The sequence below is a fragment of the Harpia harpyja genome, chromosome 8 (genome assembly GCF_026419915.1).
Source record: "Harpia harpyja isolate bHarHar1 chromosome 8, bHarHar1 primary haplotype, whole genome shotgun sequence".
NCBI classification, from domain to species: Eukaryota; Metazoa; Chordata; class Aves; order Accipitriformes; family Accipitridae; genus Harpia; species Harpia harpyja.
In genome coordinates, this window is record NC_068947.1 from 36,922,703 (window position 1) to 36,935,943 (window position 13,241).

The 13,241-nt window shown below is 49.3% G+C and overlaps 1 protein-coding gene and 1 long non-coding RNA gene across 4 annotated transcripts; one reads left to right on the forward strand and one right to left on the reverse strand.

The window, feature by feature from the left end:
* Positions 1–2,064: 2,064 nt before the first annotated feature.
* LOC128145237 (uncharacterized) lies at positions 2,065–6,407 on the reverse strand. Its single transcript, XR_008236395.1, has 2 exons — positions 6,124–6,407; positions 2,065–3,904 (listed from the first exon to the last, which is right to left on the reverse strand). It is a non-coding gene; the product is annotated as an uncharacterized LOC128145237 (long non-coding RNA).
* A 416-nt stretch (positions 6,408–6,823) lies between these two features.
* On the forward strand, positions 6,824–12,660 carry LOC128145138 (zinc finger protein 70-like). 3 transcript variants are annotated; one of them, XM_052794838.1, is made up of 4 exons: positions 6,824–6,885; positions 7,721–7,904; positions 10,264–10,350; positions 10,802–12,660. In XM_052794838.1, exons 3-4 carry the CDS (start codon positions 10,299–10,301, stop codon positions 11,719–11,721), a joined length of 972 nt encoding a protein of 323 aa, XP_052650798.1. In that variant the 5' UTR covers positions 6,824–6,885; positions 7,721–7,904; positions 10,264–10,298; the 3' UTR covers positions 11,722–12,660. The 3 variants fall into 3 exon arrangements, with proteins under 3 accessions (XP_052650798.1, XP_052650797.1, XP_052650796.1); XM_052794837.1 differs by lacking the exon at positions 6,824–6,885 and having other exon boundaries at positions 6,945–7,904; positions 10,261–10,350; XM_052794836.1 differs by lacking the exon at positions 6,824–6,885 and having other exon boundaries at positions 6,945–7,904.
* The last annotated feature ends 581 nt before the right edge of the window (positions 12,661–13,241 follow it).

The window sequence follows — 13,241 nt, forward strand, 5'->3', positions numbered from 1 at the left end:
CTCACAATGCTTAAGCAAGCTTTCTTCCCTCCCACAAGACAGAAGTGTCAATTAAGTGAGACTGCATTATACTTTGAGCAGTCTGAAACACTTCAGTGTAAAACATGAAGAACAAACTACAGTGCTTTACTGCAAAACTTCCACATTTTAGAGGCTCTTTCCCTTATATATGTTGATTCTTCCTCTAGACCACCACAATTACATTTTCAGCTCAATTAAACCTGAGAAATCAGTAGGTAGTATTGTTTGTAGATACAGAAAACTCAGGAGAGTGAGAGTAAGATGTTTACCAGAATATCATGTTCAGACATTTGCAAGCAAAACACTACCAAAAAAAAAAAATTCCATAAAACTGATGTTAATGAAAATGCAAGTTACACTCCTGAGATAAGTGGATCAGAGTGTACCACAGCTACAACCATGTGAATGCAAAGTTGCAGGTACAACCTTTAAGTGAAACAGTCAGGCCACGGATGAGCTGGACTTGGAAGGGTCTCCCACAGAGGAAGCATCACTCCACACTTGCCTTTCTTACAGGCAGGTCTTTGGGTGGATCTTTAGCGTGACTCGGTACAACAATCCTTCTTCAGCGACCAGGGAAACAAACGTCATTTGTTAATGGAAACAGACAGTGTAGGCCAAAAGGAAAGCTAGAGTTCGCGGCTTACATTCTGCTTTTCCCATCAGTGCCACACAGATGCAAGAGATGCTTTACCCTCTCCCTTGTTGCTCCTTGCAGCCTCACAGACGCAGCAACCCATGCGCTGCCTAGAGCCACCCTCCCTCGGCCAGCAGTCTTCCCAGGCCCTTGCCACACCTCCTCCTCCGCCTCTCTCAGCTGCTTCTCCCCTGCATCGCCCCCTTTCCTTCCAGATCCTTCCCGCTCTTCTTCAAGCCGGCTCCCGCCGGGCCACGACCCCGACGCTCGCCGGCAACCGCCCCTAACCGCCTGCCGCCCCTGAGGCGAGGGGACCCCCCACGGGGCCGGCTCCCTCCCTCAGGGCGCTCGCGGCAAAACGCCCCGCGGCGGCGGCGGCGAGGAGGCCGTCGCAGCCGCCAAGGCCGAGGGAGGGCAGGGGGAGCGGAGCGGAGCGGCAGCACCGCCCGGCCCGGGGCCGCGGGGCGAAGACTCGCCGGACGCGCGCAGGAGTAAGGGCGGGCGGCGGCGGAGATTAAACAACCGGCGTCCCGACCCCGCCTGCCGTGTCCCTACCGCGCGTGCGCGCCCCCCCCCCCCCCGCGCCTACCGCCCAGCCCCCGTTCGCGCCTTCGGGCTGGCACCCTGGAGGATTCTGGGTATTGTAGTCCAGCGGCCAGCGGCGGCGGGCGGGTGGCGGGGCTGCCTGCAGTTGCCGCGTCCGCGCCCCGCTGCCGGGCCCTCGGGTGTTAATGAAAAACCGAGGTGGTCTTGGCCCTTCCTTCCGAAAGGGGACGGCTGCGGGAGTGCCACCGGGGCTACCCGAGAGCCGGGGGCTACGATCCGTCCTCGGGGTAAATGGACATCCAGCGCTCCTGTTCGTGAGAAGCGTTGTTCTTTCCTGTGGCTAACAGCTCCCTGAAAATTCTCGGTTATTCCTAGACGCTGGGGGGGGGGGAGTCGGCGGGGTCATCAGTTACTCCTAACCCTTCGACTACAGGCACTTTAAGGGAAGACTGACGACAAGAGCACAGAACTGGCCGCAGCCGTGAGGCAGGGGACTCAAAGGGTCAAACGAGTTGAGTCCTTGGGCACCACTCCGCTAGCACAGAGAAGCATCCACCTGCCACCATCTCAGGAAAGGCAGTCTCCCTTTCCCATACCACAAGGAAACAGGCTGCATTGGGAAGTAAAAAGATTTAGACTATTTAACTAGCAAACTCTCTAAATCGTATCTGTCTTCTAAAGACGTGATAAATTCAGTGCCTGTTGAAAGACCCCTCAACACAGTTTCCCAGATGCTTTTCAGTCTTTGGGTTTTCTCCAGTTTTTAGCCCTTACTTGATTTTGTAAGAGAGTAGCCAAAGTCATGAATCTAGGTAATGGGTAATTAAGCAATTGGCCACTGAGATAAAGGCAGTCACTCCTTTAAGTGAGAAGTTTTATTGGGTATGTACATAAATATGTAAAACATAGCCTCTGTTAACCAGCTTGCACCAGGCCATTGGCCAGCTGTCTCAGGAGCCTCAGGAGCTTGAGGGTTGTCTCTGATGGATTCACGCAGAGATTCACGCAGGTGTGTTCACTTGTTCTTTGTTCTAGTCTTCTCTTTTTCCCAGTTACTCAACACTGGGAATGCCTCTGCCTACTCACTGGTTGATTTTGCTTCCCAGCTGTTACACTCCTTTATCTCTATAAGGGTTTTCCTTCTCTCCTTCTCTTTTACTTAGGGAGTCTTAAAAATCACACAATGACAGCTATTGTCCCTTTTGGGTGAGGGAAAGGTCCTCACAGGTTCCTTACACTAACCTTCATGCGTGTCAGCTACAGACTGCTGGTCTACAAGAGCACACCTAGGCAAACCCCCAATCATTACTGTGTTTTACAGGGGAGGTTAAACATCAAATAGAGTAAATCTCCTCAGCTACACGTTACTTGCCAAAGTTAGGGGTGAATCAGGTGCACAAATCAACTTTGATTTTGCATCTCTCATGTAATTGGCCAAACACATTGAGGTCAATTTCTTCAAAAATAGAGTGCATATCATCATTTGTAAACAAAATAACACATTAAAAACAGCAGATCCATGGATGTGCGTGCATTTTTTTTTATTATTTCTATTTGGAAAATCTGTAATTTATCCAGCCTAGGTAAGCTTGAATCAAACCTAGGAAGAAGTTTGTGGCAACAAAGGGTTGCTACTCCTGGGCAGCCCTGGTCATGTGTATGTAATAGCTTTGATGGCCATTTTAGTCCCAGTCAGTCATAGGTGTCCTTGAGTCTCCTGGCAGAAAGCTCTTCTTTCTGCATCCATTTTTAAGGCTGCTAGCAGATTGGATTCAATGCAATATGAATACCTTAAGCTGGAATCCTCCCACAGTACTGGCACGTATCATAGCCTGAAGAATGTGTATCCTTGAAATGCAATGAAGGTGCCCTGAACTACTAAAAAATGGAACATGACACGGTGATGCTGCTGTTTGGCAGTTTGCTTGTTCGCTTCTTTTGTCCACGAGCACATGCCTAGATCGGGGCAGTTGCATTTTAGCATTGATGTAGCAACTGCTTGCTTAATTTTTCAAACAATCTGGTGTTAGTTTGCTTCCTGTCATTTTTTTCCCTGAAATGTAATGAAGACATGGAGATACTCAGAACCCAACTGGACATGGTCCTGGGCAGCCTGCTCTGGCTGACCCTGCTTGAGCAGGGGGTTGGACTATATGATCTCCAGGGATGCCTTCCAACCTCAGCCATTCTGTGATTCTGTGACTCCCATATCAAAAACTATTTGGAGGAACAAAAAAAAACCAACCACCCAAAAAACCCCAACAAACTTTAATACTTCAAATCCAAACCAAGGGATGTCATTATCTTCTTGGAAAGCACTGCACTTAGCTTTTTGCAGTGTTTACAAGCAATCTTCTCTAGGCTATGGGAAACTGCACATGTTGATGGAGCTGAAACACTTGGAACAGTGTTTCCTGTCAAATGGCGTCGAAGAGTAAGCCAGCAAACAGCTCTCTTTTAGCAGCTGGGCAGAGTGTCAGTGCTCTACATGAGTGATTAATGTATCCCTCCGCACCAAAAGCTCTTTCAGTGCAGGTGAAAATGGTTGATCAATACATAAGTTTAAGAAACAATCTTCAGTAGGCGGTCACAATCTTTCAAATGTCTTTAGTAACCTTCCTTCCGTTCAGGAGGCAGTTTTGCCGAGTATAAATGAATTACTGTAAAGGCTGTTGGGTAGGTATGGCATTCTTTTCAGCACTGCAATACCAAGAGAACGGAAAAGCTGAAGGTTAGCTAGAGCTTACTGCAAAATGGAAAAGCAGTTATTCACACATGTAGTACTTGTTATCTGTCATTCTCACCAGGGCTTTTTCATCACTTTTCTCCAACAAGCTCTTCATTAGACATGCGGGGTTTGGTCATTTCAACGATTTAAGCATTGTGGGCTTTTTAAAGAAAAAATACTTTTAACACTAAAAGCATAGAACCTTTTAAAACTGATACATCGGCTTTTGTCAAAACAAAAAAAGGAAAGGGAACCTCCAAATCACTAGCCAGCTGAAGTGCATCAAACACTGAAATTGCTCCAAAGTAGTAAAAAATGGAGCCAAGGCTTGACATGGTGGTGTTTCTGAAATAATACAGCTATTTTGAAATGGAAGAACTTTTTTGATAGCATCTGTCTAGATTCAGGCAGTTGTATTTTAATAGTTATCTAGTAAATGCTGGCTTACCATTTATATAAACCTGCAGACACTTTGGTTCTTTCCCTTTTCCTTGAAATATGGTCACATTATCCATTTTGTGCATTTTATTGCTTTATGCATTTTTAAGACAGGCAAACCCTTCTCTGAAGATTTCTCCCAAATTACCAACTTTTAATTATTGAATTGTCTGCAGGATGCTACATGTATGGGAACTCATAATTGCCCACATCTTGGTCACAGAATCACAGAAATGTTGATTGGAAGACACCTCTGGAGTCCAACCTCCTGCTCAAAGCAGAACTATCACCAGCACCAGATCAGGTCAGCCACGGCTTTGTCTAGCCACGTTTCAAAAACCTGCAGGGTTGGAGATCCAGCAACCAGGATTACTTTCCTCTTTCATTCTTTTGCATACGTTTGTACTTTGATTGTGAACATATTGATCTTCAGCCCTCCACACTTATTGGCAAATGTGCTATATGCTACAAGGATACAGCAATGTGCCTGTCAGTTGTACTGTTTTGTAAATTGCTGGGGCTATGTTTTCCCTTTCATTCTATTTCAGTATTCCCATCTTATTTTGTTGATGACCATTTCTCCATCTGTCCACAGCCAGTGAAATTACAGACTGCGAGTCTAATGAGCCTGCATCAGTCATCACTTCTCCAACAGAAAAAGTCTTTAATGCAAATTGATGCTTAAACCTTAACAAACAAAGCCTCAGCCTGAGAAAACTGAATGCCGATCGTTTCTCTCTTACTGCAATTCCCATACAGTTTAGGGCACACAGTCACTAAGGTTTCTGACTAATTCAAATCACTTGTGCCCTGCTAACAATAGCTTGAAGTGGAAAGGGAATCAGGAGGCTTTGAGAGTATTTTTCACTTTGTTAGTAGGAAAGATTTCCAGATTCCTGGGAAAACACTCCTTTCTGTGCCCTCATCTGGGTCCTCACCTCATGGCCAGCCTGTTTTGTACCACTGCTAAGCACATATTATGTATTTGGGTGTTTAACTCCCAGAAAGGCTGGGTAATCCTCTATATGATCACCTCAGAGCAAGCAGTGGCTTGAAAAAAACACCACCCAAAAAGGCAGTGCATTTACCAGTTGGGACACAGGGGCCAAGGTGAAAAGCTGCTTGTTTTTTACGGCCTTGTGGAGTGAAGCGCATCTGCTGTCTCCCGCCTGTGCCCGTGGCCACAGGGTGGCTTCCTCTGTGTTCAAATCCACTCCCGGGCCCCTGGTAAGGTGGCAGGGAAACCCAGATGTCACCATGGCAAGAAAATGGCAAACATCCAGGTCACCATGGCAAGAAAAGCTGTGGTCTCACAGATTGCTGTTCCCTGTCAGGCCTGAAGAGCAGCCCCCCGGAATCAGACTTCTGACCGTGCAAAGCCGAGGGAACGAACGCCCCCACGCCGCACAAGAAAGCAGCCAGCTGGGATAGTGCTGGAGGCCTGTGCCGCAGTGGGTCTATCGAAGTGGAACGGCCTGGTTTATACCAGTAGGCAGTAATGTTGTGGGGACTGCTCTAAGTGCAGAGCCATGCCAGGAATTGCCTAGGGAGAGGGCTGGCTGGTGCACCCCAATGCAACAGCTCTCCTGCACCAGCAGTTGTGTTCCAGGGCCCCAAAGGGGGTCTCCAGGCACACCCCCAGGCACCAGCTTAAGTTCAGAACTGCAGAGGCCTAACTTAACCCTTTCCTACGTCAGCTACTGTGCAGGGAGAGCTTCTCTAACGTCAGTTTGGGAAGAACTCATTTACACACCTGAGCTCTCAGGTTTCCTACCACATTTCATGAAAACACGCGTAGTCATCTACCTTCTTCCCTCCAGGTATGAGTTACGTGGAGAAATTAAGGAGAGCAGCCGCCGCATTGTAAAACCACGGGTACATTTCCTTCCCCTGGGGAAACTCCAAATGAGGCGGTAATTCCTGAGCAAAGCCTCCTCCTGCCTCCTCTCCCACCCTGCACGGCATGGTGTCCTCACGAGGGGCTGCCGGGTGCCGTAGCGTGTCCCGTTTTCTACCGCAGACAAGTACTGCGTGCCCCGCTTCCCTTCTGCCCTAAGTAAAGCTTGACAGTTTGACGCCGAAGTAGCGGCCTGCGCCACGGGAAAGCACTTCAGCAAGTGCAACAATCTGCCCGCGGGCCGTAAAACACCGGCGCTCTTCCAAAACCCCGGGGCGCGCGAGGCCCGGCCTCCGGCCGACGGCCTGCCGAGAGGCGCCGGGTTCAAGGCTCCGGGGCAGCTACGAAGGCGAACAACCTGCGCCCGCTGCCGGCAGGCCCCGCCGCGCTCCCCCGGACCAGCCGGTGCAGGGGATGAAGCCGAGACGCCCCGGGCGGTGTGGCTGCCCCCGCAGGGCGCGCAGAGAGCGAGGAGTGCCGCGGGGGGGCCCCCGCAGGGCCAGGGCCAGAGCCGGCCCCGGCGCCGGTGCCGGTGCCGGTGCCTCCCGCCCCGCCCCGGAAGCGCCCTTTGCCCGCGGAGGAGGAAGCTGCCGCCGGCGCGCAGCGGGCGCCCTGCAGGTAGGCGCGGCGCTGCACGGCGGGGCCGGGCCTCCCGCAGCCGCTCGGCGCGGGGGGGACAAGGCGGCAGCGAGGGGCAGGGCCGGGGGTGCCCGCGCGGGTCCGTGCCGGCTCTCGGGGGAGGCCAGCCGCACTGAGAGCCGGACTTCAAACCCGAGCCAGAGCCTTCGTCCGTCGGCCCTGTGGAGGACGGAGCTACCCGGAGGAGAAGAAGAAAGAATGCAGCTCGGAGACGGGGAGGGCCGACTCGCCCTTGCTGCGGACCCCGCTCCGCTGTCGTTGCCGTCCTCGTTTGCTTGCGCCCCTTACCCACCAGGCAGTTGACCCCCGTCCATCCCTTTTCACCTGCCGCAGAGCAGACGCGTCTCTTCCCCCAGTTCCCACCCAGTGCCTCTGATCGCTGCTGCAGACGGGCAGCTTTGCGCCCCGGCCCCTGCTCTGTGGAAGATCCTTGTTCCCGAAAGCTACACCGTACTTGCCGCCTCCTGCGCACCCCCCGCCTTTGGGTGCTCTGGCAGCGCACTCCGCAGCGTCCCCCCCCCCCCCGTTCCACCTCCTGTGTCTGTCTGCCAGCAACCCCCCCCGCCCTCAGCACCCCGAGCTGGGCACGGAGGTGGGCGGGAAGGCAGTCACTGGCAAGCGCTGTCCTTTATGAACAAATCTGACGGTACAGGGAAGGGGGCTCTCGCCACCCCCAAGAGAAATGTTTCCAGCTGCATAATTGACTGTTTTCTGTGATAAAATCGCCTTCACCTTTTGGTTTTACTGCAAGCATTATCTATCCCAGATAACAGCTGGGCAAAGGAAGATCTGAATGTCATCTTCTGAATTGCAGGTTTGTGCTGTCATGCCTGGCATGACTGTGCAGAGAGTGCTTCGCCACTGACAGCACTTCAGGAGCACGAGAAGCTGAAAGTATGGAGCTCTGCACTGGGATGAGTCCCGTAACCTCCACAGCTTGGTACAGCCATGGGAGGAATACAGAGCCGAGTGGTCGGAAGAGAAAATAAGTAGCCAAGGTAAAGAACATAAACTGTAGGACCCAGCTATAAAATCTATATATGCTATCACAATACTACAGCCAAGGCCCCAGGGACAGTATGGTGTGTTTGCAAAGCCCCTGCTGGAGGTCCAGGTTAGATACACTTCATATCTTGTTTTAATAAAGCTGTGGATGTTGCCTACAGTAACCCACATACCCACATACACAGACGTTCCTCCTGTTTTGGTTTCCACGTTCAAGCAGTAACCCAATACGCCCAGGGATATGCTTCTGCTAGTAACAGATGAAATCCCTGAAGGAATGTCCCCTCTGTTGATGAGGTTTGTCCCCTCCTTTCACAGAGACATGACTGTGATCATGGGAAAGGAAGAAACTCTTTCTTACTGCAGACTAGCCTGTTAATTGTATAAAGGTTATCTGCTTTCTGCTGAGCTGCCGTAGCAAATCTGAGCATGGCAGCAGTATGTCAGTGGCAACCCGAGCTAGGAAATTTTTGCAGGGTCAGAAAGGAACTCTTCCTTCTACCTTGTCTGCTTGCTTAGATGTTTCCTCGGGTGGTGATTGTTGGACATTTGTCAGATGCTGGTACCACCTCTGAAATGTTGAGGGATTTGCTCCTCTAAAGTTCCTGTTTGTTGACAGCTTTCAGAGAGAAACCCTGCTGTTTGTGGTTAGCTGCCTGGCGGAGAGGTCTATGTGTGGACAGGATTTTGACTCCTCCTGCTCTAGAGTGGGGGTGGGCCATCTGGTACATATTGCAGCATGTAAATAGCTTGGTCAGCTTGTACTGACAAACTGTTGCAGCAGAAATTCTCAGCAGTGGCAAAGTCCTGAGAGCTACAGGACTGCAGAAAGCAACCTCCCTTTGTATATCGGCTTGGAACTACTGGAAATGATCCATCTGCAGGGGTGGTCCACTTCAGCATTCAGCAAATATTTGAAGCAGGGACTCAGATTATTAACATTTAAGGTGGCTTTTTTCTGCTAAGGCTTCTTTTTTGCTTATTATTTTTTTCTTCATGGTTCTGCAGTTCAAGATTGAAGTCCTTCTCTTTTGCTTGCTCCCTTTCTTTCTGTCCAGCTTTGCCATGTAGAATAAAAGACTTCAAGACTGGTGGGTCTGTAATCACTGGCATCCGAGGTCCAAAACTGTTCCCTTCATCTGAGTTGTCTCCTTGATTCTGACACTATCTAATCCCTTATTACCCATTACCTGCCATTATATAGCTATTGGTGATGGATGAAGTGGTCCAGGATCAGGCACCCATCAGTGTTTGTTTGCACAAGTGCCCATCTGTCCAGTTAGTCAGTTCCATCTGGAGCTTGAGTAGTTGTCCAGAGGTATTGGTTGTCTGGAGAGATTGGTAGCTTGAAGCAGAGTTCAGGGAGTATATTTCTGAAGTGATGCAAACTAATATTAAGTAACTATAAAGATTAAAAGGGGGAGAAAGAATAATGTCTTAAGTGCTTTAAAAATATTCCCGTAAGCAATCCCAGCTTTAGCTGTGATGCACATCAGTCTCTGGTCCTAGACTCACCCATGTGGTATCCTTTCCCTGCCATCTTCGATTCTTACTTTTTAAAATAAAGTGGGATTTTTCTTACCAGTGTATTTTCTCTGTTCTTCTGCATTTTTTCTGTAGCAACTGCTAATGCCTGCCCTCTTGATGCTAACTGCTATTGCTTACTGTTTGGCTGGTTTTAGCCTTAAAATAGTAAATACTGAAGGAAAAATTCTTGTCTTTGGTGCTGATGGCATTTGTAAGAGCACCCTGCCCAACAGTTACATTCATGGCAGTTGTTGGAGCTCAGCAGGGATGCCAGGCTGGGAACTAACATAATCCAGCTAGAGTAGACAAGACATCAAATTGCTTGTTTTGTTGGTTTTTGCTGCCTCAGCCCGAGAGTCTTGGAGGAGAAAGAAGAGATAAGGTAGCAAGTAAGAAAATCAGGTTCTGGGGTTCTGGTGACTAAAGAGTCATTCTCCATTTAAATTAATCTTAGGAGAGTAATTAGTCTTTTGGCTGTCATTATTAAAGAAATGTAAGTATGGCTGGGTTTTGCTCTTTGCTTACACCTATATCTATGGTTGCTGTCAACCAATTCTGAGTCCAGCACATCTGGTGTATGTCCTAATGTATATCACTTATCAGAAGAGGGGCAACTTTGAATCTCCTTTAAGGAAAGTATCTGACACCAGACACCTTAGTAATGCACAGGATGTCCATAAATGTTTGTTGCTTGGTTGAGTCCATTCTTTTATGCAACCACTCTGCTTGTTCTCCATATTCAGTAGAGGCAGTAGATTTTAAGACATATGACAAGCTCTTGCTGAATATTCAACTAAGATTACTTCTGTTTGCTTTTGTAAGAAGGATTCCTGATTGCTGAACCTGAGGTAACTGCCCAGATGGACCAAGGAGAAGAAGAAGATCATGAGGCCTTGGAGGAGACACACATGGGTGAGGAATAAGTTAGACAAGTTTATAAACACAGAGCAAGCAAAATGCTGTTTGAGTTGCCTCAGTGTTATTTAAGCCAATTTCATGCAGCTCATATTGAGACCTGCTCTTTCCCCCTCAGGGCAGGCAGAGAGCCTGCCTTTGTCAGCCTGCTGTTGAGAGTATGTATAAGACGACAGAATATTAAGAAGACAAAATACGAAGATTCCTTGGGGACAAGGAGACACCTGTAGCATTGCCCTTGGCTGTGCTGTTCATGGCATGTCTGCTCTGGGTCGCATAATGAGGCCATACAGCCTCTCCTGCAGCTAGGTTTCCATTTGCTCCCACTCTTCCCTTTACTGCTTCTCCTACATGGTGCAGACCAGGCTCCCTAGGATAACAGCTTGCCCGTTCTCTGCTGTGCCACTTCCCAGCGAGAATCACTGTTGGAGTCATACTTTTTTTCCAGGTGGTGAGCTAGGTCCCCATTCAGATGACCTTGCAAGCACAGATCTGCAGGACATGTTGACAGTGGGGTCCAGAGGAGGAGAGGAACAGCTTGGGGACAGCCATGGAAGTCGGCGCAGTTCCTTGGAGGCTCAGCAAGGTGGCTGTGAGGAGGAAGAGGAGGCTAAGCTGCCTTGCTCTGATATCAGCCTGGTGAAAAGACAGGAGAGAAGGGTGGCAGCAACCTCACGGCGAGCCCCTCGTGCAGAGCGGCCCACCATCTGCTCTGAGTGTGGCAAGGGCTTCAGTCGGAGCATCCACCTTATCCAGCACCAGCGAATGCACACTGGGGAGCGCCCGTTCCTGTGTGCAGAGTGTGGCAAGGGCTTCAGCCAGAGCTCCCATCTCATCCAGCACCGGTGGGTCCACACGGGCCAGAAACCCTACACCTGTGCCGAGTGTGGGAAGAGCTTCAGCCAGAGCTCCAACCTTCTCAAGCACCAGCGCATCCACACTGGGCTGAAACCCTATGTATGCAGCGAGTGTGGGAAGATCTTCAGTGACAGCTCCACCTGCATCAAACACCAGCGTATGCACACAGGCGAGCGGCCCTACAAGTGCCCAGCCTGTGGGAAAAGCTTCAGCCAACACTCCCACCTCCTTCAGCACCAGCGAGCCCACGACGGCGTCCGGCCTTATGCCTGTGGGCAGTGTGGCAAACGTTTTGGGCAGAGCTCTGACCTCATTAACCACGCTCGTACCCACACTGGTGAGAAGCCTTACAAATGCAGCCAGTGTGGCCGGGGCTTCAGTGGCAACTCCAACCTCATCAAGCATACCCGCATCCACACTGGGGAGCAGCCATACCGCTGCACCCAGTGTGGGGAAAGCTTTCGGTTCCAGCCCCAGCTGGTGCGCCACCAGAAGCACCATACAGAGTAGTTGGTGGAGAGGAGAAGGCCATGTGGACCATAGGCAGCTGCCTGGTACTGGGAAGACACACAGCTGCTCCCTGGACACCTCGTACGGGGCATGAATTTTGGGGGAGGGAACCCTCAGAGCCTGTCCCCTTTTCTTCTGGGTAAATCTGTTTGTGAGCACTGCTCAGACACTCGAGCGAAGAGGGAGGCTGCTGCTGAACAAACTAGTGCATGTTCACTGCGGTGCAGTGGTTGTTCTGAGCCCCTCTTTTGGAGATGGGGAAAAGAAAGGTGCTTATACAGTATGGTACGTTCAAGGCCAGAGAGGAGAACATAAAGACGTTCCAAGGATCAGTGCCTTCTGTTATTTCTAGTGGGGAGTGATTTTTATCCCAGTAAAAACCAGTGAAAATCTGTACCTGTTTTCTGTACAAGCTGCCTGGCTTTTGCCTCGTGGTAAGGCCGCAGCCTGTGATGATCGCTCCCCTTAGAATCCACATCTCCCACTTGCTGGTATTCTTGGGTTTAGGTGGTGTTAGCATCTATTTATTTTAAAACCCCACAACACTGTGCTGGGTGCCTCTGCGTACATGTTGTGGGCCCAGCTGATGCTCTGTTGGGGCCACGTCTATGGAGCAGTATTTTTGCTGGGTTGTATGGTTGTTAAATTGACAGTTCCACAAGTTACGCTGCTGTCTGACAGCTTAGTCCTCAGCAGCAATTAAGTAAATTAACATCCTAATAGGTGTTTCTCTCAGATTCTTGTTTAGGTGCTTTTGTGGGTGGCACTTTATGAATGTATTTATAAGGCTTTTAAAAATATTTAGGATGACTTTTTTAATTGTGATCTTCTAATTGTCAGTTGATGAACAGAAAAAGGATGGTGTTTGAAAAATAAACTATGTCAAACTTTGATTTTATATTAAATGTTAAACATTTTTTCTTGCATAAAACTTTTTAACACAAACACTATGGTTTTGAGTTAATGATTACGAAGAGGTAATTATGACACTGATTTCTAGAATTTATGTGATATTTTTGCGAGCTGTTTTGACATCTTTAACGATGACTTGCTAAGGAATATGGGGGAGGCAGGATTCTGAGAAAGCAGAAGGAACTGACCTCTGAAGCAATCTTCTTCACTTTGAGGAGGAGAATACTACTACTGGGAGTCTGTCCTTAAAAGGAATTCTAGCTCAGGCAACTGCTTGGTACGGGGGAGGAGAGAACTGGCAGTGATAACAAAGATGTTAATATCTCTAGCGTATAAGAACTCCCTGTAATGAACGTGGCAGTGTATACTGAAATGCCTGTTCTACCCACGGAGCCAAACAGGGGAAGAAATCACAGTCTGCTTTAGGCAAGAAAATGAAGTGATCAAATCTGTTGTGCTGTAGAATTTTTATTTTCAGCACCACATATAGGCCTAATGCTAACAATGAGATTTCACATGGAAGTGAGCTCCCAAATGGGGGGTATCACTAAGGGCAAAGAGAACACCCAGCCTGAGGAGCACAGGATCCTGAGGAAACAAGCAAGCTA